Here is a 27,063-nt window from a genome sequence, read left to right as displayed (position 1 = left end):
TTCAGTCACATTAGATTAATGCACAATGGTTGTCCGGCTTTAACTGGACAATATAGTGGATTTACACAGCATTTTTTTCCTTCTTGTGTCAAAGGCTGTCTCTGTGTCCATTGTACATCACAACCTTGTTATAAAGAATACAATGTTGTCTGTGTTTATATAATATATCCCGTTTAGCTGACTTACGAGTCATGTGTGCGTACATTTGACATACGAGTCATCACAGGAATCGAACCCACTGTCCTGGCGTTGCAAGGGTCACGGTTTATCAACTCAGCTACAGCTGACCACTCTTAGTCTTTCTTACTTAATGGTCTGTTAATAGTCTTTTTTTTCACCTGCTTTGTTGCCCTAGAGTGGACTTTAGCTTTTCGAACACCCCACCCTTCTTATGACATTATTGTGGCACCTGTCAATCACATTGTTATGGCAACCACGTCCTGTCCAACTCTGAGCTGTCGCTGCATATGGCCAAGTCATGGTGTTGTCATTTTGGAGGCCTTAGCTAAGATAAAAATGCATATGAAAAGACCATTGGAATCCTATATCTAGGCATGAAACTGGTTTGTCAAGAGTGGGGCCACTTGGTGATTATATGTACCTATAATAAGCCACAATACATCTGTACTGAGCACACACTTAAGCTGATAAGAAGCCATAAACATGTCCACAGTTTCTCCAACATGTCTTAACAGCTCAGACAAACTCCAAAGCTGTTAAACGTTAGAAGATAGGACCCATTGCTTTGTCAGTGTCATCATTGTTAACTTTGACATAAAGGCTGTTGCGCAACAAGCACATGAGTCAGAATGTACCATATTGTTCAGGTACAGTACTGCAGGTAGCTCACTAGTAAACAAACAGCTGGAAGGAAAAACAGTGACGGGGCCTGCAGAAGACTTTCCTTTTACCTGATATCCGCCTAACAACAATCCACTTCGCATCTCTCTGGATCACGCGGCTTTAGCAGGTTCAGAGTCTACCGGAATATACCAACTCCCTGTGTTTTGAGTGAAAGCCTTTGTTTGGAAATAGCTGCTCATTGTAGAGTTACTGTACCTACACTGGTAGGCTGGTCGCAGTCATATTGGAGCTGTGTAGTTAATTGTTTACAGAGAAGCCTTCAGGCCTGGAACACAGCAGGATGAGGAGACTGAACCGGGATAGTGCCTCTGGCCGTTACAACCCTGCCATGGAGATGGAGATGACTGATGGAGTTGTCAACCAGGTGAGGAGAAAATGGCACTTTGAAGTTTACCAATCTGCCTCTCAATGTCGTTATCTGTTGATATTTTTCCATTTCTAGTGTAATCTGAAACCCTCTCGATACATTTTAAATGGTTACTCAGTTCCAAACTGTGTATGATTATAGAGTAGTGGGTTACTGTACTTCTTACTGGGTGATATATTTCAGAATTGGACATTTGAGTAAATGTTATGATGCAGTTCTATGTACTGTAGTGTGATGTATGTGTGTCACTGCAGTCTGAACAGCACCCAGTTGTTGGAACTGCGATCTCGAAGACATCTGTGTCCAGTGCTGCGAAGGCAGCTGCCCAGTGGGCGTCTTACACCTGCGGCCGCTGGAAACGAGCCTGCCGTCAGTGTGTGAAGAGAAAACCCACAGGTACCATTGCAGATAAAACTCCAAACTTAAGATACACCTAGATAAGAGTTCAAATACTCTGCGCTCTTTCAGGCTGTATGATCACCTTCTTGTTTAAAGGGGAATTCTTTGAGACCATGTACAAAGGCCTGGCCTTGGATGAAGATGTGATAGATGGAGGAGACAAAAGCTTCCACCTCAATAAAAGACTGCTAGACCATTTCAGAGATCTGGCTTCCAGCAATCAGGACACTGATGAGGTGAGGGGCGGATGGTGTTTACGTTGTAAAATGGGGCTAAAGGTATAGATGTCAGATATAGATAAGATATGGTCTGATTGAAGGCTGGTGATGATTCATACAGTCAATAATCCTGTTTGGTCATAGGTGGACCTTCAGTACCTGAGTGATGTAATCGCAGATGGAGCCGACCCCAACTCAAAGGACCGATACGGACAAACTGTCTTGCATGAGGTGAGACGGAAGTCTTTACACGTCATCAGATGGCTCAAAGACCTTCTGCTGTGGCAGTATCATTGTGAGTGAAGGCTTCCAGCCACTGTGTGTTCAACAGGGCTCTTCTGCCTGGTTCTAGATCTCAAGGGCGTGGAACGTGGACGTGATGCGTTTCTTCCTGGACAGGGGGGCTGATGTTCTGCGTCCTGACTCCTACGGGGTCACGCCCCTGCATGTTGCCGCAGCTCTGGACTACGAGGAGATGATCCACTTCTTGTTGGAGAGGAAAGGTCAGAGGTCAATTGTGTCTGTGTCACTTGTGTGTTACTTCTGTAGGTGAGGGATTTGAATGTGTTTTGTACTGTAGCTCACATACACATGTCCTGTCCCTTTAGCCGACATTGGTGCTCAGACCAACATGGATCATCAGACACCTCTGCACTACGCTGCTAAGAACGACGCGGTGGGGGCAGTCAGGGTGCTGCTGCAGTATGGGGCAGACATCTCCGCACGAGACTACAAAAGGAGAACCCCTCTACAACTGGCTGCCAACCTAGGTAAATACCTTTACTTGCCTCTGAGTGCACATTTCACACGCCATACTTTGCATTAGAATAGAATAAAACACAACTTTATTGTCCAAACACACATGGAAATGTACCCTCCACCTCACCTAAATAACTAAATTGTACATTACACAGTTATTGCTGTACTTGATTATGCTTCTTTTGTTGTACTCCTGTGTGTATTCAGACAGGAGTGAGGCTGCACGGACACTAATGGAACTGGGGGCTGATGCTGGGGTGAAGGACTCCGATGGTCAACTTTGCATCACCGCCATGATTGACAAGATGACCTCCGTGGTAAATATGGGTCGGATGGTCACTGACCCAAATGAGTCATCATACTGTAGCACATGCTCCAACTGTGTAGTTTGTCCTGACAATGTGCTAGTTGTTGTCATAGAGTGGGTTCTGTACGTGGTCATCCTATAGTATTGTTCAGCTCTCTTTGGTCTTGTCAGGCTCATTTGGCTCTAAACCAGTTCCATGTGACTGACCGGATGACCAGGCAGCAGTTCTACTACCTTCACCTGCTGGAGCCAGAGCCACCCAGCAAGCAGAATCCACCAGGACAGGGCTCACAAGGTATAGTCTGAAAAAAATATATACTATTTACACAGAATAAAATGTCCTATATGGTCAATGATCCCACTAATAAAAACACACTCTGTTTAACCACCTAACTCTGGGGGTCAAACCGTGCAACAGACTTCTAAACTATTTGTGCGATCTCTCATTTCTATTTTTTGTCTTCCAGAGGGTGTTGCCAGTGAGCCTACATCACCAGTATGTCCCACTCTTTAAGGCTAAACAGGCTAATAAAGTGATAATGGATGAAAACTAAGATGAGTCAAATAAGTCAACTAATTTGATCATAATTGCGATATGAATTTTCTCTAAATTCTCTCTCTCTTGCCAAAGTTGGAGTTCATAGTACACCAGGGGAAGTTGGATCTCATCATGCACCCTGTGGTTCTGAAGCTCATCACTGTCAAGTGGAAACTATATGGCAGGTCAGTTCATCAGTGAGAGAGAGAGAGACTTTGAGAGAGACTTTTGCCAGACAGGAGTGGCAGGTGTGTCGCTCCTGCCAGATTGGGCTCTGTCACCCCTCTTGCTCCCTCCAGTCTCATGCTCTGTCATAAATAAAATATACCATAGGCCCTAACCATTCACGCAGTTAGACACATAGCTGAAGGGATCTACTGTTAATAGAGTACTGAATGGTGGCTCAGTATTTCACTCTGAATAGTAAACTGGTGTCTCTGTAGGTTGGGGGCTTGGATACTCCTACTCCTTAACTTCCTGTTTATAGTCTCCTGGACGACAGTGGCCATCTCTGTGTCTGTTATCCGAACCGAGGAGCCTTATGTTTTCCCTGAGGTGAGAAAGTGAAGGACAGAGGGAACATATATATTTATATATATACAGTTGAAGTTGGAAGTTTACATACACCTTAGCCAAATACATTTAATCTCAGTTTTTTACAATTCCTGACATTTAATCCTAGTAAAAATGGCCTGTCTTAGGTCAGTTAGGATCACCACTTTATTTTATCAATGTGAAATGTCAGAATAGTAGAAAGAATGATTTATTTCAGCTTTTATTTCTTTCATCACATTCCCAGTTGGGTCAGAAGTTTACATACACTCAATTAGTATTTGGTAGCATTGCCTTTAAATTGTTTAACTTGGGTCAAATGTTTTGGGTAGCCTTCCACAAGCTTCCCACAATAAGTTGGGTGAATCTTGGCACATTCCTCCTGACAGAGCTGGTGTAACTGAGTCAGGTTTGCAGGCCCCCTTGCTCGTACACGCTTTTTTTGGACTTTGTTGTCCTTAAGCCATTTTGCCATAACTTTGGAAGTATGCTTGGGGTCAATGTCCATTTGGAAGACCCATTTGTGACCAAGCTTTAACTTCCTGACTGATGTCTTGAGATGTTACTTCAATATATCCACATAATTTTCCCTCCTCATGATGCCATGTATTTTGTAAAGTGCACCAGTCCCTTCTGCAGCAAAGCACCCCCACAACATGATGCTGCCACCCCCGTGCTTCACGGTTGGGATGATGTTCTTCGGCTTGCAAGTCTCCCCCTTTTTCCTCCAAACATAACGATGGTCATTATGGCCAAGCAGTTCTATTTTTGTTTCATCAGACCAGAGGATATTTCTCCAAAAAGTATGATCTTTGTCCACATGTGCAGTTGCAAACCGTAGTCTGGCTTTTTTTATGGCGGTTTTGGAGCAGTGGCTTCATCCTTGCTGAGCGGCCTTTCAGGTTATATCAATATAGGACTCGTTTTACTGTGGATATAGATACTTTTGTACCTGTTTCCTCCAGCATCTTCACAAGGTCCTTTGCTGTTGTTCTGGGATAGATTTGCACTTTTCACACCAAAGTACATTCATCTCTAGGAGACAGAACGCGTCTCCTTCCTGAGCGGTATGACAGCTGCGTGGTCCCATGGTGTTTATACTTGCGTACTATTGTTTGTACAGATGAACAGTGGTACCTTGGCTGATTTCTTTTGATTTTCTCATGATGTCAAGCAAAGAGCCACTGAATTTGAAGCTAGGCCTTGAAATACATCCACAGGTACACCTCCAATTGACTCACATGATGTCAGTTAGCCTATCAGAAGCTTCTAAAGCCATGACATTATTTTCTGGAATTTTCCAAGCTGTTTAAAGGCACAGTCAACTTAGTGTATGTACATTTCTGACCCACTGGAATTGTGAATTATAATAATCTATCTGTAAACAAGTGTTGGACAAAATTAATTGTGTCATGCACAAATGTAGATGTCCTAACCGACTTGCCAAAACCATAGTTTGTTTACAAGTAATTTGTGGAGTTGTTGAAAAATGAGTTTTAATGACTCCATCCTAAGTGTATGTAAACTTCCGACATCAACTGTATATATAGATAGATATATTTTTTTTTCATTAACTCTTCAGAATTACATTAAAAGTGTGATGTTTTAAGATTCACACACATTTCAGTCCTTCATTTAGATCCACAATGAAATAATGTGAATATGAAGGTATTTCACAGGTCATACAGATGTTTGGACATTAATGAAGTCATTGTGGACCCCAGGAAGAGTAGCTGTTCTGATTGTAACAGCTAATGAGGATCCAAATAAACAAATCTAAATATAAAAAGTATATTCACCTGCAGGACTGGTGGCGTGTGTTTGGGGTGGTGGTGGCTCTGGGGCTAACAGTGGTGGAGGTGGGCCGGGAAGTGGCGGAGATGATAGGCTCCAGGAGGAAGCTAAGGAGCTGGCAGAGTTGGTGTGAGCATCGCACCAACGATGACCTGCGCTGCACACACCCAATGTGGCCCGAGGTACAGCACCTTTTCTTACCCAGTAGACACACACAGACGCACATCTTAGTGAAATTTCTAGACCTGATCTAGGCTTACACAGTTAACCAAAATAAACTTCTTTTAAGATCTAGGGAAAGTCCTTCTGACCCCAATACATTATTTTGGCAGTATGTCATTTGTAAGGCTACAGGTTGTTGTATTCCCCATTGAGAATGTGCAACTTGACATGTTCTTTAAAAAAAAATGGTCTTCCTGCTTCAAAGGAAAAACATTTCTTGGAAGAGCAAATCAAACTGATCCACCGCATGAAGGGAAACTACTTACAAGACCCCTGGTAAACACATTTGTGTTATATATGATACAGTACATCTCATATGGATATGTTGTAACTCTGGCCCTTTAATAATGCTCTTCCATTACCTAACTGGCAAGCAGACGATGGGGATCTCATTTGGTTGTGTCACAGGAACATCTTTGATTGGCTGGTGTACATTCTGCTGATGGCGGTGTTCGGGATCCATGTGGCAGACATCTTCTTGCTTGGAGGAACACTGCGGAGCTACAGCCTGCGCCTCTTCGCTGTGGTCATCATCTTCCTCTGGCTCCGGCTGATGAAACACGTCCGAGCCTTCAGGTGATCAGACTGACCAACCACTGAAGAGTCCTCTCTTAGGGATCATTTCTTTACTTGTCTTCCTGATGAAGTGCAAGGCATTCGTTCATTTTAGAGCACCAATCTTGTGGTGGAGAATAATTAAACTTTACTTCCCTTCCCCCCGTTGATGACTGTTCTCTGGTCCCCAATGGATCATGGAAGGGAACAATAGGTTCTGAGTAAAAACACAGCTGAAACTAAACCCAAAAGCCTGAGCTTCCCTGTGAACAGTGCATTGTGTTCATTGGGAAGCTCAACGATAATAATGACACCTGGTCAGCGTCCCTATAGGTACACCTGGAGTTATCAGGTTCCATGTCAACAACACATGAATGGGGCGCCACAGGTGTCCCCCCCCCCGTAGTCGGGAGTTGTGACAACAAAGGAACTAGAGCTCATAGGCCCCCATATGGTCATGGCTCTCATATCCAAAATAGTACACATTTCTTAGAACAGCATGTCTGGATATTTCCAAACATAAAGTAGCCAAATACTAACCCACATTGAACTCATACAGCAGATCTTAGAGTCGTTGCGTCTGAAAATTCAACAGCGTTACACCAACACCACAACCTTTGATCCTCATTCTGTACAGGGTTATGGGTCCTTTCATTGTCATGCTGGGGAAGATTGTGGGGGATGTGCTACGTTTCCTCTTCCTATATGCAGAGATCTTTATCCCTTACGCGTGTGCCTTCTGGATTATATTTGGAGGTAAGTTGGGAAGCAAACCATAAGACGATGCATGTTTTATGAAACATACCCACAATATGACATGGCATATGCTACTGCAGCTGTCCTGGTATGATACAAAATACACAAAGAAATGTATTTACGGTCTGTCTGTGAACTGTCCTCCCCAGGTCAGGCGTCAATACCCAGTATGCGGACTGTACCCCAGCTGCTCTACAGCCTGTACCGCATCACTCTGGTGGACGAGTATGAGTTTAATGCCATGGTGGAAGTGGACTCGATCATGGCCCACTTCCTCTGTGGTACCTTTCTGGCTCTGTCCTCCATTCTGTGTGTCAACCTGATGATTGCCCTTCTCTCGGACACCTTCCAAAGGTACGAGCTGCTAAAATGATATTTGGCGAACTAGGTGATCAGTAGTGTGCTGATCAGCCTTTACAGCTTACACTCGTGTGCGCTCAAGTACTGTATATTGTTTGTCTACGCCAGGTTTGCGTGTTTATCTACGAACAAACATATGACTCAGTATGCATCTGTCACTCTCAGCATCAGTATGTATCTCTTCTGTCAGGGTGTATGACAATGCACTGGCCAATGCAGTAATGCAGCAAGCAGCCATTATCCTGCAGGTGGAGGAATCCATGCCCCGTCTCTGCCGTTTCTATGACGACCAGCACATCCACCGCTTCTGTGCCCCTCTTGGGGAGTTATACGATGATGACATCAGAACTGACTCAAAGCGGCACGCAGAGCTGAAGACGATCACCACTCAGATCAAGGTGACGGGATGGGACATTCATCTTTTAACACCTGCGTTTGAACTGTATGTCTTTCTATATCTGTGTCTGCCTGCGGGGTGGTTTAGTTTAGGGAGGTAGAGTGCTTGTTTCTCTTTAAGCATGCTTTTTTACTTGTTTCCGACACTTCAGGAGACCCTAGATGAGTTCCTGGAGATCCAAAAAGAAGTGAATCCCTCCGAACAAGGAAGACCTGATGAGAGTGACAGGGACTCAGGGTAGGCACAGCACTGCCTCTCTTTTACCTGACTTTAGGAGTATTGAACAACTATGCTATATTGTGGAATATTTCCCGGCTTGTGTCAAGATCTTTCTCTTCCTGTCTCTCCTAGGGAGAGGTGCTTCTCATCCCCTGTGCAGGGGGAACACCTGCAGACTCTGCAGAGGCTCCAGATGGACCAGACCCAGCAGAGCCAGGACCTCAGTGCCCTGAGGGCAGACATGAAGAACCTACAGGCCCTGATCCACCAACTGATCCAGTCCCAGACCAGCTCATGTCAGTATTATGTTGACCTCGTAAATAACCTTCTATACAGGGTCTATACACTAAGACAGACCCGATAACTAGTCTAGTGCAGTCTGACTGGGTCAAAGACTAAACAAAGAGTAAAGTCCATTCAAAACCAGAGGGAGTGCGTATTTGGATTAAGTGTCTTTACACATGATGAAGTAACTTGAACTGACATCATGACTCTATCATTCAAATAAGAGAAGCTCTCCCTTATAAATAGAATCCATGGACTTTACTCTTTGTTTAGTCATTGACCCAGTCAGACTGCACTTCACTAGTTCTATTTCTTTGAGGCCTACTATGATAACCTGTCCCTGTGCCTGTTTCTTGTGTGCATTTCTGTGCTAGAGTATAGCTATGTTTCACTGTCTCCTGTCGGTCCATAGCTGACAGATTACGTTATTTTGTCTTTGTGCAGGTGTGGGCTGTGGTGTGACTGTGAAGGCAGCAGAAAGCACTGGGTCAGAGACCGTTGAAGCGCCACCATACAGGTGAGGTATCACTGGTTTAAGGCATCTTGGATACCTTTAGTTTTTGTAACGGGTCGCAAAACGACATATGGAGAACTCCTTCCCCTTCACGCGATGCGATTGAGATGCTTAATATCAAAAGATGTTTACAGTCACGCCACACCCTTACTGTATCCATGTGACCTGTCGCTATAAAAGGCTGTGGCGTGACATACTGTATTTTCTTAATTCTCACCTTTTTGTTTTACATTACGAGATAACTATTAATCCCCTTCTAATTATTTTCTTACGGAATGACCTACTCCCCCGCTCTCTTGTTATTGTGCCTGTCCATAATAACTAACTTGTATTGCTTTTTTTCGGGCTTTTCCATACTAGCTTGCCCGCTAATTAGTTTAGGGTCTATACCGTTAGCTCGTAGCTAGCTAGCTAAATTAGCCACACATAGTTACCGTAGCTAGTTAGCTTGTTGTACCTGTTGTTGGCGCTTGTTGACTCGCGGTGTCATGCCAGTCCCCGTTTGACTTCCACACCAGCCCATTGATCCAGCATTACCATTCCCTAGCTTGTGATCACGGAGCTCAGCGGTGCTGTAGGCTACCAGTCCTCGCTTGACTGAGTCCACTGACGCCGAGACTGTTAGTCCATGCTTGACTGTGCCAGTCAGATAGCTTCATATATACCTTGATACATATTTAGGCGGAAGTCTCAACCCCGAAGCACGATGGGTCAGAGCCAACGATTATCTTTTTCTTGGTACACACTTCTCTTATGTGAAAATCCTTTCTTTGTAACTGATTCAGTGCTGTACACGGGATGTTGTTCCACCCATGTCAACCGTGTGAAAAACAACTCCCAGCCTCAGACGAGCACACACTTTGCATTCTTTGCTTGGGAGCTGAACATGCTCAAGGGGCAGCACGGAGTAGCAGCTTTTGCACTCACCGTCAGAAATTCAAACCAAGAGCATTGAAATCTCGAACTCCGGATTCTCATCAGATGAGTCTGCTACACAGATCAATGATCATTCCAAATGCTCCAGGTCTAATGACGGGTCTCACTCCCCTTGTGATCCGCCGCCCAATAAACGGCAGCGCTCATCCTCACTTGGGCACAAATCTCAACACACTGAGATGCGCAAGGAGATTAAGTCACTGGACAGTCGTATGGCAACCATTAAGTATGCCCTTGAGCACCTACTTGCCAGGCTTCCCCCGCCAGTACCAAACCCAACCCCAACCTTGTTGAATCGGATGACGGTCGACCAGAAAATATCCTTGTCTGAATGTTTAAGAGGGAAAACAAGAACCTCAACGTGGAACATACACTTACTGCCATGGCATCCACATACAAGTTTGATGAATTCAGTTCTTCAAAGACTGAGACATCCATACCGTTTTTTAAATACTTTGTGCGTGAGCTTAATATTGCGGAAAGATTGTTGCTTCCATCAATGTAATTGTCTGCATCATTTCCAATCCCCCATATCTTTTTGGGGGAAATGTATATATCCATATACATACACGTACATATGCATACATAAACATTCATACATATACACCCATATACAGTTGAAGTCGGAAGTTTACATACACTTAGGTTGGAGTCAATAAAACTTGTTTTTCAACCACGCCACAAATTTCTTGTTAACAAACTATAGTTTTGGCAAGTCGATTAGGACATCTACTTTGTGCATGACACAAGTCATTTTTCCAACAATTGTTTACAGACAGATTATTTCACTTATAATTCACTGTATCACAATTCCAGTGGGTCAGAAGTTTACATACACTAAGTTGACACTGCCTTTAAACAGCTTGGAAAATTCCAGAAAAGGATGTCATGGCTTTAGAAGCTTCTGATAGGCTAATTGACATCATTTCAGTCAATTGGAGGTGTACCTGTGGATGTATTTCAAGGCCTTCAAACTCAGTGCCTCTTTGCTTGACATCATGGGAAAATCAAAAGAAATCAGCCAAGACCTCAGAAAAAAAATTATGGAGCTCCACAAGTCTGGTTCATCCTTGGGAGCAATTTCCAAACGCCTGAAGGTACCACGTTCATCTGTACAAACAATAGTAATGCACGTATAAACACCATGGGACCACGCAGGCATCATACCGCTCAGGAAGGAGACGCGTTCTGTCTCCTAGAGATGAACGTACTTTGGTGCGAAAAGTGCAAATCAATCCCAGAACAACAGCAAAGGACCTTGTGAAGATGCTGGAGGAAACAAGTACAAAAGTTTCTATATCCACAGTAAAACGAGTCCTATATCGACATAACCTGAACGGCCACTCAGCAAGGAAGAAGCCACTGCTCCAAAACCGCCATAAAAAAGCCAGACTATGGTTTGCAATTGCACATGGGGACAAAGATCTTACTTTTTGGAGAGATGTCCTCTGGTCTGATGAAACAAAAATAGAACTGTTTTGCCATAATGACCATCGTTATGTTTGGAGGAAAAGGGGAAGTCTTGCAAGCCCGAAGAACACCATTCCAACCGTGAAGCACAGGGGAGGCAGCATTATGTTGTGGGGGTGCTTTGCTGCAGGAGGGACTGGTGCACTTCACAAAATCGATGGCATCATGAGGAAGGAAATTATATGGATATATTGAAGCAACATCTCAAGACATCAGTCAGGAAGTTAAAGCTTGGTGGCAAATGGGTCTTCCAAATGGACCATGACCCCAAGCATACTTCCAAAGATGTGGCAAAATGGCTTAAGGACAACAAAGTCAAGGTATTGGAGTGGCCATCACAAAGCCCTGACCTCAATCCTATAGAAAATGTGTGGGCAGAACTGAAAAAGTGTGTGCGAGCAAGGAGGCATACAAACCTGACTCAGTTACACCAGCTCTGTCAGGAGGAATGAGCCAAAATTCACCCAACTTATTGTGGGAAGCTTGTGGAAGGCTACCCGACACTTTTGACCCAAGTTAAACAATTTAAAGGAAATGCTACCAAATACTAAATGTGTGTATGTAAACTTCTGACCCACTGGGAATGTGATGAAAGAAATAGAAGCTGAAATAAATCATTCTCTCTACTATTATTCTTACATTTCACCTTAAAATAAAGTGGTGATCCTCACTGGCCTAAGACAGGGCATTTTTACTAGGATTAAATGTCAGGAATTGTGAAAAACTGAGTTTACATACATTTGGCTAAGGTGTATGTAAACTTCTGACTTCAACTGTACATACATACATACACACACATACCAACATACATAAACATACTTTTTTTTAGAATATAGCTTTTTTATTCCCCGCAAACCCTACCGCACACCCCCCCCCAATTGGAGTAAACTAATAAACAATAACACTTAGGCTTCTACCTTCCGTTTATACATATTTTTCACATTTTACAGACACAATCTATTTTATAATAGTTATATTTGTCTGTTTTTAGTCCTTCCTCTATTTCTGATGTCCATCCAGTTTGAAACTGTGCTGTTTTACAGACCCCGTATGTTTTACATTGGTTATCTTGTTATTAGTCCCACCTTCAGCTCCATTCAACCCCTCCCATCTATCTCTTAACACCATCCATTTTGGATTTCTATTTGCCATATATTTTTCAACTGTGCTGTGATGCTTCACAAAAGTGCTGAAGCTTTCTATCCTCATAGCTTCTACAGATTGTAAATTAAAGATAAACATTTTTGCTAAAATAATTATCATATTATTGATTGATTGATTGACTATGGCTTTTCAAATCGCCCAGTATTGCTATCTGCAGTGTTAGTTCTAGGTAAATGTTGCAATTCTTCAGCCATTCCTGGACCTGTGACCAAAAATGAGCTACATATGGACAGTACCAAAATAAATGATCTTATGACTCTGCCTCCTCACAGCAAAATCTGCAGAGCTGGGAAGATTGTATCCCCCATATATATTTACATTTACGTCATTTAGCAGACGCTCTTATCCAGAGCGACTTACAAATTGGTGCATTCACCTTATGATATCCAGTGGAACAACCACTTTACAATAGTACATCTATATCTTTTTTTTATATAACATTCTATTGGTTGTAAGAATTTTGTATAGTAATTTAAATTGAAAAATTTGATGATTCCGGCGTTGTTTTGCGTGTCAATTCATAAACCATGTGCCATGGAATGGTTACATCAAAAATCTCTTCCCAACTATTTTGCAATTTATATGGCACAGCTGTCAATCTTTGGTATATGTTTTTATTTATTACAATTTTCTTTAATCATTTATGTTCTTTAATGCAGGGCCGACAGACAAGTTCCTTACTTTTTCCCCCTTCTATTTGCCTCTTCCATTTTTGTGGTAATGCTGCAATTAGTTGGTTTTAATTTTGGGTAGAGCAGACATATCCATATGTCTGTGTTAGCTGCAAGTGCGACATAGCTCCACCAGTCCTATTTCTGATATCATTCACTAAAATTATACCTTTTTTAAACATTTCATCGATTCATTTTTTATTTTTATCAATTAGTATATTTGAGTTTAACCACAATATTTGTTGTATTATTTGTTCTGTCTTTTCAGGTGGATTAAACTGAAATTGCATCCAACTTTCTAAGGCTTGTTTAAAAACATAATGATATTTTGGAGATTATTTCCTTTTTAAACAACTGAAAGTGAGCAGTTGTAATCTGAATAAATGGAAAAGGACATTCTTGAACATGGGGTGAGACATTCCTACCAACTTTTGTATGACTGATGCCTTTAGTCTAATGCTTTAATATTTAATCATTTCTGCCCTCCGAATTCATATTCGTTATATAAATAGGCCCTTTTAATTTTGTCTGGCTTGCCATTCCAAATAAAATTGAAGGTCACTAGCTGTAGGCAAAACCATAAGCAAATAGGTAAACTGTGATATGACTAAAGAGTTAATCAGGGTGATTTTTCCACAAATAGACAGGTATTTTCCTTTCCATGGTAGCAAGATCTTATCTATTTTTGCTAACTTTCTACAAAAATTTATTGGAGTGAGATCATTTCTTTCTTTTGGGATTTTTATACCGCGTATGTCCACATCCCTGCCAGACCATTTTATTGCTAAACTACACGGTAATGTAAAATTTTCATTTTTTTTAGTGATCCAATACGTAGTATAGTACACTTATTATAATTTGGTTTTAATCCAGGGAGGTTAGCAAAAGTATCTAGATCCTCTATGAGGCCGTGGAGGGATTCTAGTTGTGGTTTTAAAATAAAACATGAGTCATCAGCGTACAATGACACCTTTGTTTTTAAGCCACGGATTTCTAATCCCTTAATATTATTGTTGGATCTAATTTTAACAGCTAACATTTTGATGGCAATAATAAATAGATATGCCGATAGTGGACAACCTTGTTTTACACCTCTAGACAGTTTAAAAGTTTCTGAGATGTAGCCATTATTTACTATTTTACACCTAGGGTTACTATACATAACTTTAACCCATTTTATAAGAGATTCCCAAAATTGAAATATTCTAGGCATTTATATATAAATTCCAGTCATACTTTATCAAAATCCTTTTCAAAATCAGCTATGAAAACCAGGCCTGGTGTCCCTGATATTTCATAGTATTCTATTGTTTCCAGTATTTGTCTTATATTATCTCCAATTTATCATCCATGTAAAAAACCTGTCTGATTAGGATGAATAATATCTGACAATAACTTTTTAATTCTATGTGCCAAGCATTTAGCTAGAGTTTTTGCATCATAGCACTGAAGTGTAAGATGCCTCCAATGTTTTAAATGGACTGGATGTTTATATATACCACTTGGGTCCTGTTTCAGTAATAATGAAATCAGACCTTGTTGCATGTCCGATAATCTACCGTTTATATAGGAGTGGTTAAAACATGCTAATAATGGTCCTCTGAGTATATAAAAAAAAGTGAATCATGCGTGACTCCATTATTTGTAACAAGTTTCAATAAAAAAATGGTAGCATTTCTATATTGAAGATTCCCCATATTCCATCCAGTTCGCTTTATTTTTTTAATAATATATTACACTGTATCTTTCTTGAATAAGTTCCTACATTTCTTTTTGTTTTTCCTCTAACTTATTCTGTGCCTCTATGGTACAGTTTTTATTGCTACCTATCTGTTCTGTTAGTCCTTCAATTAATTTTGTTAATATGGACTCTTTTGATCTAAATTTATTTTGTTTTATAGATAAGTACTGAATTGCATGGCCTCTAAAGGCACATTTAAAAGTGTCCCTTACAATAAGGGAATCTGCTCTACTTATGTTATGTCTGAAAAATTCAGTTATAAATTCCTAGTTATAAACAATTTATCATCCAATAGGCTTTGATTAAATTTCCAATATCCTCGCCCACGTGGAACTTCTGTAAGAGTAATATATATATGCCAATTATGTGATGATCTCACCGCATTCTGTCCGCTATCAACACTTTTTCAACTTTTGGTGCCAGAGAGAATGACATAAGAAAGTAATCTAGACGACTAGCTTGATTAAGCCTCCGCCATGTATATCTCACTAGGTCAGGGTATTTAAGCCTCTATATATCCACTAATACCAATATATCCATGACATTCATGATTTCCTTAAGTGCCTGAGAGTGATAGTTTGTAGTGTGATTTCCTTTACGGTCCATAGAGGTATTTAAAACCGTTATATAATCTCCCACCATAATAATAGAGTCTTGTGTTGCTTGTAGAGTTGATACATTCTTATATATATTTTAAAAGAAGCGTGGATCATCATTATTTGGACCGTATAAGTTAATAAGCCATATCTGTTTATTGTCCAATTACATTTAAAATAGTCCATATACGTTGATGATCTGTTTGGACAATTTGCACATTTGGCACAAAATTACTATTAATTAATACCATCACCCCTTTTAAATTTCTTTGCCCATGGGAGAAATATATTTCACCTCCCCCCAGTCCTTTTTCCACAAAACTTCATCTAAAATTGTTGAATGAGTTTCCTGTAAACAATAGATATTATATTCCTTCTCTTTTAGCCAGGTAAATACTGATCGTCTTTTCTTATTATCTGCTAAGCCATTACAATTATAACTGGCTATACATATTTCACCACTTACCAAAATGAGACACAACTTTCACTTCACTTTATCAAAATATATGTTTGTAAACATACCATTTAAAAAGTAACATGATGATTGAGTGTCTATATAGCTGTACCATGATATTTGCATTGCTACTAAGTAAACCTCCAATTGGTCCCCACTCTCCACCCGCTAAAAGCCTTCCTCATCCCTAGTTGGGTTGTCATCCCAGTGCCCGGCAGACCACCCCCGACCCCCCCCGTATCCCATAGCCCTGAACAGACTGGGATCCATCCTTCGAAAAGAGCACACAGTGCCACTCACAGAACAGAAGTAGATCAACAGCCAAATGCATTTCCATCGCCCTCACCTCGATTTTCATTATATGTAGCCATAAAAAAATAAAAAATAAAATATATATATATATTTTTTTTTAAATACTGTTTCTTATTTTCCATAATTAGCTATTAATATTTCCAGTAATGTAGGCAATTTACGTAAAGGATTTTTACCTCTCACCAGTCTCGCCATTACCTAAATTACATTATTGCAAGCAATTATTATATTCGCAAACAATTCTTGTGAATCATCCTATATTGTCCCTAACATCTTTTACTGCCCCGCAACAGTTGTGGGATACACACATACACCCACACACTCATACACACTCAACCCCTTTCCCCCACACAACCATAGGCTCACATTCTCAACAGTTGCACCATCCCAGAGCCCAACTCAAGAAAGGTCTTGATTTACGAATGCATATACAGTTGCAGCTGTATGAGAAGGCCTGCAAAACTGCAAAAAAATGGGAATAAATGGGGAAATTTTATTAACCATTGTCACATCCTAGATGATGGAGGTCAGATATACCCCCTTCCCCTGAAACACCTACAACATGGTCCCCCGTAGTGACCATATTCCCAAGCATCTCCGTGCAGTCAGACCTTTGATTTTGTGCCACCAGGGCCACAATAATTTGGCCCCTCTCTGAATGTCCGAGTGTGACCCCCTCCCATGGGTTACTGCAGCTAGTGTTGCCAGCACTGCCACTGCCTGGGTGGGGGCACCCCACCGGCTAGGTACAAGGTCGTCAAGGTTCTCATTAGCAGCTTTGAGAATTTCCTTGTATATTATGCTCTCCTTTTAGGGGGTTTTGGCTTTGCAGGACCAACCCTGCCAAGCAGGCTCAGAATCTTGAGGGGGCAGTGCTGCTCTAGGTCTCTGGGTCATTCAGGTGGGTGTCTAGGGTATAGGGTTGTGGATTGTTCCATCAATATAGGATCATTAATAAATAGATTAGATGTATAATTTATTTTAAAACACTGTTCCACCATGATAGGATAAATAAATAAGATATATAATTCATTATAAAAATTATATCCCTCATCTGAACAACATTGAACCCTCTCTCACAACCCCTGCTCACAGCAATACATTGGTTCTGTGATATGCAACCATTTCCTTTCTCACTCAACGCCACACTTTCCCAAACACCAAAAAAACACACACCACACCATCCATCCATACTGTGCCTTCTGTTTACTGAGTTTTTATATTCACCATGTTGAATTTGTGCTTTTGTGTTCCAATTAGTTATTGGATACAGAACTTTACGCCGCTCTGCAATTTCCTTCAGGAACTGGTCATTCATGCCAATTTTCGTCCCAGCAAGTCTTTTACCCAGGCTTTTAACCATTATTTTATCTTTAAAGAAAGCAAATTTGGCAACCATTGGGCGCTCATACCTCTGCCCTCTCTGTCCGAAGAAGTGTACACGTTCTAGTTGGATTTTGTCGATAGCTTCGAGTAGAATCTGAAGCGCTGTAAGGAGGAAATCTTTAACTACAGATTCAAGAACTTCTCCTTCTTTCTCTTGGACACCTGTAAGTACCAGATTTTTCTCTCATGGATCTAGTCTGTATGTCAAGTAAGGCTTCTCAGAAAGATGTCCTCCTTTTTAGGTTCATTAACATCGGTTTCAATCTTATTGACTGTCTCTTTTAGTGTCGCAGCTTTTTCGTCACTCATCTCGAGGCTTGCCTTCAACTCTTTTATATCCTTACTGACTAGTTCAAGTATAACCCAGTTTGTCATTTATTGATTTTAGCAGATCGGTTTCGACCTTACCATTCCCGGTGGTGAAAATATTAAATCGTCTGTGTCTGTAGAAGAGTCACATTTTCGTTTTGAAATAGGTTCCCTTGTCTGACTCTCCGTCATGTTTGGGTGTTGCATGTTTTCGTAATATTTGTCGATAAATTTCTCTAGTCTTAAGATTCGTTTTGTGTTGTTATCCAGATTGAAGGTTATCACCCACCAGATTGTGTAGTGCTAATATTTAGTCTAACTTACCGATATTGGATATTACATTTTTATCTTGAGGTGCTCTACATAGCTACGTTCAGTACGCCATCTTGACTCTCAGTCCGCTACCTTGACTCTTAGACCTACCCCTATCAGCCCTCTGATGGCGTCTCATAGACCTACCCATATCAGCCCTCTGATGGCGTCTCATAGACCTACCCATATCAGCCCTCTGATGGCGTCTCATAGACCTACCCCTATCAGCCCTCTGATGGCGTCTCTTAGACCTACCCATATCAGCCCTCTGATGGCGTCTCTTAGACCTACCCCTATCAGCCCTCTGATGGCGTCTCTTAGACCTACCCCTATCAGCCCTCTGATGGCGTCTCATAGACCTACCCATATCAGCCCTCTGATGGCGTCTCTTAGACCTACCCCTATCAGCCCTCTGATGGCGTCTCATAGACCTACCCATATCAGCCCTCTGATGGCGTCTCATAGACCTACCCCTATCAGCCCTCTGATGGCGTCTCTTAGACCTACCCCTATCAGCCCTCTGATGGCGTCTCATAGACCTACCCCTATCAGCCCTCTGATGGCGTCTCTTAGACCTACCCCTATCAGCCCTCTGATGGCGTCTCATAGACCTACCCATATCAGCCCTCTGATGGCGTCTCATAGACCTACCCCTATCAGCCCTCTGATGGCGTCTCATAGACCTACCCCTATCAGCCCTCTCTCAGCCCTCCCAATGCACTTGGAGCATGCCAAATGACAGAACCCCCTGCCATTCCAAGCATACGCACTCGCTTAGCTAGAGTTCACGGTGCAGATGAGAATAGTTTTGGCCATTTTCCCCTGTATGTACAAATAATTTGCTTCGCTTGTTATGCCTGCTTCTCTCAGTCACAGTTCAGACCAAGAGCTGCCTAACAAACGATGCAGGGCATCTGATCGCTTCCTATGTAGGACACATGACAGCACTACTTCAGTCGCTAGGCTTAGCAATTCAGCAGCAATACTGTTGTCCTACGTTCACCATTTGAGCCCCTGTCTTCACTTGAGATTCATGAGCTCTCAGTCAAGACTGCCTTTCTATTGGCTATTGTTTCAGCCAAGCGTGTTAGATAATTACATGCACTTTCTACCCATCCTTCATGCCTCACTTTAGCAGAACATGGATCTAAGGCAGTGCTTCGGCCAAATCCAGCCTTCTTACCTAAGGTGCTTTCATCATCACATGCTAACCAGCCCTTAATAATAGCGACATTTCACCTGCCTCCCTACTTGTCACAGGAGAGTCGTGAGTGGCTTTCACTTGTCCGGTTAGGGCATTGAGTGCTTATCTTGCTGCAACAAGAACTGTTTGTCAAACCGAACAGCTTTTTGTGTGTTATGGGGAGAACACCAAAGGGCGCGCTGTCTCGAAGCAGAGACTGGCACGTTGCAGTGTCACAATCATACGCTGCAGCATGTAGACCAACTTTAGATGGCATAGTAGCACACTCCACCAGGGGTATGGCCACTTCATGGGCCCCGTTCAGAGGGGCCTCGCTGGACTGTCTGTGCTGTTGCATGTTGGGCAACACCTATGACTTTCATGAGGTACTATAGACTCAACCTTCTATCCACATCATCAGTGGGATCTATGGTTCTGGACACGGCACGCTCTCTCAACCCAGATAAGTGAGTGTACCGTGAACCTTGTGCTTATTTATCTACCATCAGTGAGATGGATGTTCTATAAAAAAGGCTTTCCACTATTGGTGCTGTTGCACCCAAATGAAGCCTCATGTTGTAAGTTCTAGCTTTCAGCTTGCTTGTGTATAAAGTTTTATACCACAGTTGAAATTCTGTGTTACCCTGTTGGATAATTATATTCTGTTGCATCCTGTGGTGGATACAAGGACATCCCAAGGACTCATCTGGACTAAGTTAAATGGTGAGTTATCCCACTCTGTTGTCCAAACGACCTCTTCGGTACAGCCTCTCCCATAGTTCGTTTGGCACCCATTACGAAAATGAAAGAGAGCGTTGGGTTACGGATGTAACCTTGGTTCTCTGAGTATCGAGTCGCCAAGCTTTCATGTCGTTCCTCCACCTCTATGAGGTTTGAGTGAAGTAATAGACAGTATGTCATACCACACACCCTTTTATAGTGACAGGTCACATGGGTACAGTAAAGGTGCAGCGTGACTGTAAACATCTTTTGATATTAAGCATCTCAATCACTTCGGGTGAAGGGAAGGAGTTCCCAGAGGTCGTTTGGCAACCAATCACTCTACCACGGTTACATCCGTAACCCATGTGTATGTGGAATCCCTTTGTTGTAAGCCTGTAATTGCATAGTGCACTCTGCAGATGGCCACAGGGTGTCTCAGCAGTCTGCTTCACAAGTACAGGGCGTGTCCAATTTGACCTGTTTACTTTGAACTCACGAGTGTTGTAATATCCAATCCTCCAGGGCCTCAACAGGTTGACTCCTTGATGCTGAAGATGCTTGTAACCACAGAGACTGCACAAGCAACAAGAGATCCAGGACCAGACAACAAGGATGAAACCTTGTAACTAACATCCATCTCCTTATCGGTTTTTAGGTCATTCAGATCATTTATGGTATCTTATGATATGACTACAATACATGCAGTATATTTTTGCTAATCTAATAGATGCGGGAAAGAGGTCAAATGGAAGCAGACTGTGGAGGATAGGAGGATGACGCCGGATTGGGCATATTCAACGAATCGGATATTCTTCAAATCTGTCAAATCCGGTTCCGGTGGCATGCATTGAAATGCGTGGCTTTTCTTTTGCAAAATAAATATTTTCAAATAATTGTTAACATATAACATCACATTAAGGTGTGGGACATTTACTGTATTACAAGGAACAATAGCAGGTCTGTTTCGCTCCAGTAGCTGGCATATTCTGTCCATTCACAATTCACCTATGGGGACATATGGTGGCTCTTAACACCCGACAACAGAAGGAGTTGGCCACTACTATCCGAGAAATTGATCGCGACAACATTACCTCTGCCTTCGACTTGCAATTCAAAACTGATAAATGAATCTCTTGCACTGCTCTTGCACTTACCTACTCAACTAAAGTGGAAAGTTTCGAGACAGTGGCCAATCTGACAGAAGGGCGACTCCATGACCTGAAATCAATTTCCTAAAAAATAAAACAGAATTACTCGAAAAATAAACTCAATGTGTGGGTCACAGGACTTGATTCTGGTGTGGAAGCGGGCAACCCAACTTCCTTCATGAGCAATCTTTTCTATGAACTGTTTGGGCGGGATAAGCTGGGTCCCATGCCGCTGATAAACATTGTGCACCGTACGAGACCTCTCCAGAACGGATCTTTTGTGTATGATTGTACAAATCCCACAGTTTTGAATTCAAATGGCAAATTGTTCGCCTCACAGCGGATTCGGGGGCTCTGACCTATGCAAAGAAGAGGCTCAGCTTCTACCCAGATCTGAGTGCTGAACTGCTGAAACAGAGGGCGATCTACAACGAGGTGAGATCCCAGCTACCGAAGCTAAACCTGAGATGCGGCTTCATCCGCCAAGCAAGACTCATCTTGACCTTCCAGAATACAACACAGATGTTTTCCACTGCCAAGGAGGTTCAAGACTCCTTCGATAAGCACATTAAGTCCAACACACAAGGGGACGAGCCAACAGATTTTATTGTAGACTAACCCCAATTTGGTTGGCTCAATATTCAGGTATGCTATCCACACACAATCACGCAGCCTAGCCTATGGCTGTGATGCTGCCCTCAGCATAAGACAATGAGGAGGAAACCATCTCAATTGGGTAAAGGAACACCATTATTATTGCTGAACATTGGACTGTTCCAGGACATTTAGACAATGATGAATCCATACCAGTTAATGAACAATGGACAGTATATTGCAGTGCCATACAGACTGGGGTTGCTTCCTTGTGGGGCTACAGCACATTGCATCCCTATAGGCTAAACTGTTTAGGATAGTTGCCCAGTTCCATATGGGCTCCCACACAATTATTTTTTGCTTGTTCTTTTTTTTCTTCCTATGTTTAAGGTAATGTATACCCTACTGCTAATAATGATGAGGATATTTGACTATTTAGGTCTGCATTTCTGTTATATTTATCCTATTTTTGTCCCCTTTGCTCTACATTCTTTTCTTTATTACCCACTCAATCTATCAAGTCTGCAATCTTAAATTGAAAGGTCTGAAAGGGTAAATGGCTACATATTTTATGTTTTACTTTATTTTCTTTCTCAATACCTTAAGACAATAAAAACATTTGCTGCTTAAGAAATGTCATCTGTAAGGCTCCCACCATTATGCTGCAACCCTGTAATTCAGGGTGCGGGGGGAGCCGGGGAGGGAGGGCTGAGGGCCAGGGAGTTGGGTGTTAAGGAAGGGGGGTTGGTGGCTAGGGAGGGAGGGAGGGGTTGGGGGGGGGTGGCTTCTCGTGGGGAATGACCAATGTGTAGGTTTCCCTGTGGGTCCAGCTTTTTGTTTCACATCCAAAGGCTTATTAACACTACAGCTAACAATTACATCATTAATAGTACATTGTTTTTTTTTAACAATGGCAACACTAGATATTATTATTATTAAATGTTCCAGCTGTCGATATCCTAGCAAGAAACCGTATGTATATAGCAATGCTCCAAGAAACACACCTGCTCCAAAAGGACTCGCATAGAAGAGAGAACCATTTGTACAAACTGGCTGCATTTTCATCAGCTCCAACTAAAGGTGTAATCATAATGGTACATAAGAAACTCAAAATTACCATCTTGGGTAAAGGCGAAGACCAAGAAGGCAGAATCACTTTCGTGAAATGTATCCATAATGGAAAGAAAATTGCCTTTTATTAATGTGTATGCTCCAAATTCACATGATCCTATGTTTTTTTGATTCTCTGAACAGCATATGGCTAGAATGAACTGAATTCCATCTGGTTATTGGGACAGACATGAATGCCATTTTGGACATGCAGGACAAATCTATTAAGACCAACTACAATCCACATACAACCAAGGATCTCCAGAATATACTCTTTGTTTACAACCTCATTGATGCCTGGTGAGCACATAATCCTAAAACAAAAAGATTACACTTTCTACTCAAAAAGGCATAAATCATTCTCACAAATAGATTTCATACTATTATCTACACTCCTATTTTCTTTAATCAAGAAAATAGAAATTCGACATATGAGCTTGTCTGACCACCACGCTTACTACTGCCAATTTCAAATGTCAGAATCTCATAGAAGAGCCACAAGATGGCATTTCAACATTTCATTGCTACATTCTGTGATCAATTTGAAATTGAACAAAATTATTTTATAATGATCAATAATAATTTGGACAATGACCGTTGGGATTCTATAGAATGCCACTGCGTTTGCATCTGGGTTGAATAAATCACAATTATAGAAGATGGCAAAATGCGAAATGTTTTTAGCTGTGTTAGAACGTTCTCAACAAACACTCTTTTCAGACCAGGTAGCTATTACTCTTTCCAAAGTTAACACGGCACTTAATTTATTGATAAGACAGAGAGCAGAATTTGCCATCCATCGAGTAAGACTCAACCACTACTTCCATCGTAATCATCCCAGTTGTTTACTAGCTAGCAAGCTATGCAGTAATAATCAATGTTCAATAGCTGATATCGCAACTATTGAATCTGAAACAGGGAAATTACTATCGGATTACTACCAAATTAATCAATCTTAACATTCTCCCGCTTCTATAAAGAACTGTACACCTCTGATTTTGAATCCACACCAAGCCAGACTAAGTCCTTACTAAAATAATGAAGAACTCCTCTTCTCTCAACAGAGGAAGCCGTCTCGCTGGTAGCACATCTCTCTCAATTAACTCAAAAGGGAATTGGATAGCTTGAATAAAGGCAAATCACCTGGATGGGATGGTATTCTTCCTGAGGTCTATTTAACATTTTGGAATCAATTAGGTCCACTATTGCTCTAAATGATTAATAAAGCCGTTCACAAAGTTAGTTTGGGAGAGATTTGAAGACAGCACTAATTTCGCTTTTATTTAAAAAAAAAGGTAAGGATGCCACCCAGTGTTCCCCTATCTTTGATAAACACAGATATTCAACGGTTTTTGAAAATGTTGTCGTCTCGTCTCGAGACTAACTTAACCAAATTGATCCACACGGATCAAAAAGCGTTTGTCCTTGCATAACCTCCGTCGACTATTACTTAATATCTTAGATGCTTTATTAGAAACAACAGCTTCTTGGGCTATCGTCTCTCAATGTAGAAAAAGCTTTTGATAAACTACACTTGTCATATCTCTGGTCTGTCTTGGAACATAGGGGAATTGGCTCCAATTTCATTAATATTATTAAAATACCATATGCCAATCCCTCAGCCATAGTTATAAGAGGCAATATCTGCTCTTCTCCGTTCAGAATCACGAGAAGCAGCAGATAAGGTGATCCAATTTCACTTCTGCTATTCTTATTACCTATTTGAACCTCTGGACCAATCAAAGGAAATAACACCAATTCCTCTCAAATCTACTGATCACTTCATCTCATTATACACAGACAACATTTGACTATATCTAAACAATGTGTCTGAATTGCCCCCAAATGCATTGAAGATCATAGATAAATTCAGCTTAATCTCAAGTTATAAAATGTATTTAACCAAATCAGCCCTACTGCCTCTCAAGACCCCTATGGAGGACTCCATCTCTACTTATGGAATCCCAATCGTTTCCCATTTTAAATATTTGGGAGCAGATATATTTCCTTCCTTTGATAAAACCATTACCAGAAGCTTTAACAGAACGCTCATATCAATTAAATCTGACCTCAGTAGATGGAATAATATCCCAGTTTCTTTAACCGGCAGAACCTATTGTCAAAATGTAATATATTGCAACGGTTGAATGTAGTTCAATGCTTCCCATGGCTCCCCCTTCTGGCTATTTGGATCAAATTCATAGTGTATATGGCAAGGTAAACAATCCCGGATAAAATTAATACATTTACAAAGAGGGAAAAACATAGGAGGACTATCCATACCAAACTTTAAATTGTATTTCCAGGCTCTAGCATTTCGTGCTATCCTAAATTGGTTTACAAATTATTATTCTGCCCCTTGGCTGAGTATAGAGAGAAGTATGGTGTCTCCTATTGCCCTGGAAGAGGTGTTCTTCACTAATATATTCCTTAAACAATTTGAACTACGCTTTGATCCTATTATTGATAACATTATTTTTATTTGGCGCAAAATTGAAAAACAATGTAACTGGGAATCAAGATGGCATGCCCTACTTCAATATTTCACAATAATGCCTTGCGATCTGGAGAGCGGCCTTTTGCATCCCCCCCAATGGTCCAAATGTGGAATCCTTACCCTTGCCCATATCATGGACAGTAATGATTTGAGAACATTCCCAGATTTGAAAGACGCATACATATTACCAGGCAACTCCTTTTTTCTAAATTTACAACTTAGGTCAGCTATGATGGCCTATGGAGTCCCTTGGAAAACCCAACTACCGAACCATCCAATGATGGGATTTATAAATAAATTAACTGGGCTCCCGAAAGGACTGATCTCTATAATATATCAAAACTTTTTGGAAAGCTCATAGTTTGAGCTAGCCATTAAAAAAATATGGTCCACAGATCTAATTGAATCTGAACCACAAAATAGGAACTTGGTGTCCCGTAATACGAACCAACAATTTATACATTTTAACTTTGTTCACAGACTGTATTTAACACCAAGGAAACATTTTATGATGAAATTGGCCCCAACTGCCAACTGTTCACTGTGTCCTTGAAATCAGGTTGGCACATTCTTTCATATGATGTGGGAGTAGGGCTGTTGCGGTGACTTTATTACAGCCACACCGGCAGTCACGAGTCATGAAGGCAGTCAAATTCCACATGACTGTTTGTTTAGTCAAGGTAACTAGGCTTCTCCAAGCTCTGACTGTTGATGGTCATTAGTAGCCTACCAAACTTGCTAACTGCCTGGTACTCAGCACTCTATTGTCCCTCTGTCTCTGACATCAATGCAAATGTTATCGAAAATCTAATCAAACACTTCATGAGAGGCCATGAGCTCATGTTGCACAACATTTCTATAGGCTATGCAATTGCATGAGAACAGAGTGATGGCCTCTATTAAAAAGATGAGGAACCCATCAGCTTTCTATAGGCTAGGCCTACTATATTTATTTCTCAACTTTCCTAATATTAAGCAGATTACTTATCTTTACAACAGGAGTATAGCCTACCTGGCTGACATGAAAATGAACCACGGGAAAGGCGTTGTCCATTCAAGTTGATAGATGACATTTTCCCACTGCCCCTGTTTCGAGACAGGTGCATGATAATGGTCCATTCTGAATCAAAACTAATTTCACACATATATCATTTAGTATATGTAAAGACCAGATTAAATCAAGAATAGTCTGATGGGTGACAATATTAGCCTATCACTTGTGAATTACATATTATCACCTGTGAATGATGCCCAGCATAAGGCAAGAAACAAAGCCTTTTTTTGCAACTTATTCTAATCATAGTCACACACCTCATGGAGCCTACCCCATACGCCTATATGTTTGGTAAGG

At 41.4% G+C, this 27,063-nt stretch overlaps 1 protein-coding gene and 1 long non-coding RNA gene across 4 annotated transcripts; one reads left to right on the top strand and one right to left on the bottom strand.

The window, feature by feature from the left end:
* Positions 1–239: 239 nt before the first annotated feature.
* On the top strand, positions 240–21,275 carry LOC106576739 (transient receptor potential cation channel subfamily A member 1). Of its 3 annotated transcripts, XR_006760322.1 has the most exons (22): positions 240–1,228; positions 1,486–1,627; positions 1,727–1,866; positions 1,993–2,079; positions 2,201–2,351; positions 2,457–2,618; positions 2,815–2,924; positions 3,086–3,209; positions 3,382–3,410; positions 3,546–3,637; positions 3,896–4,007; positions 5,810–5,980; positions 6,226–6,296; positions 6,429–6,596; positions 7,213–7,331; positions 7,481–7,685; positions 7,882–8,089; positions 8,240–8,325; positions 8,440–8,603; positions 9,037–9,109; positions 20,886–20,985; positions 21,091–21,275. XR_006760322.1 is itself a non-coding variant. In XM_045700757.1 (21 exons), exons 1-21 carry the CDS (start codon positions 1,145–1,147, stop codon positions 20,899–20,901), a joined length of 2,514 nt encoding a protein of 837 aa, XP_045556713.1. In that variant the 5' UTR covers positions 240–1,144; the 3' UTR covers positions 20,902–21,275. The 3 variants fall into 3 exon arrangements, 1 of the variants encoding a protein (XP_045556713.1); XM_045700757.1 differs by having other exon boundaries at positions 20,886–21,275; XR_006760323.1 differs by lacking the exons at positions 9,037–9,109; positions 20,886–20,985; positions 21,091–21,275 and having other exon boundaries at positions 7,940–8,089; positions 8,440–8,597.
* LOC106576741 (uncharacterized) lies at positions 2,671–9,975 on the bottom strand. Its single transcript, XR_001321993.2, has 3 exons — positions 9,564–9,975; positions 5,804–5,989; positions 2,671–4,002 (listed from the first exon to the last, which is right to left on the bottom strand). It is a non-coding gene; the product is annotated as an uncharacterized lncRNA (long non-coding RNA).
* Positions 21,276–27,063: the final 5,788 nt, after the last annotated feature.

This window comes from Salmo salar, chromosome ssa18 (genome assembly GCF_905237065.1).
Source record: "Salmo salar chromosome ssa18, Ssal_v3.1, whole genome shotgun sequence".
Lineage (NCBI taxonomy): Eukaryota > Metazoa > Chordata > Actinopteri > Salmoniformes > Salmonidae > Salmo > Salmo salar.
The sequence above is the reverse complement of the archived record's forward strand: the minus strand, read 5'-3'. Positions and strand labels throughout refer to the sequence as shown.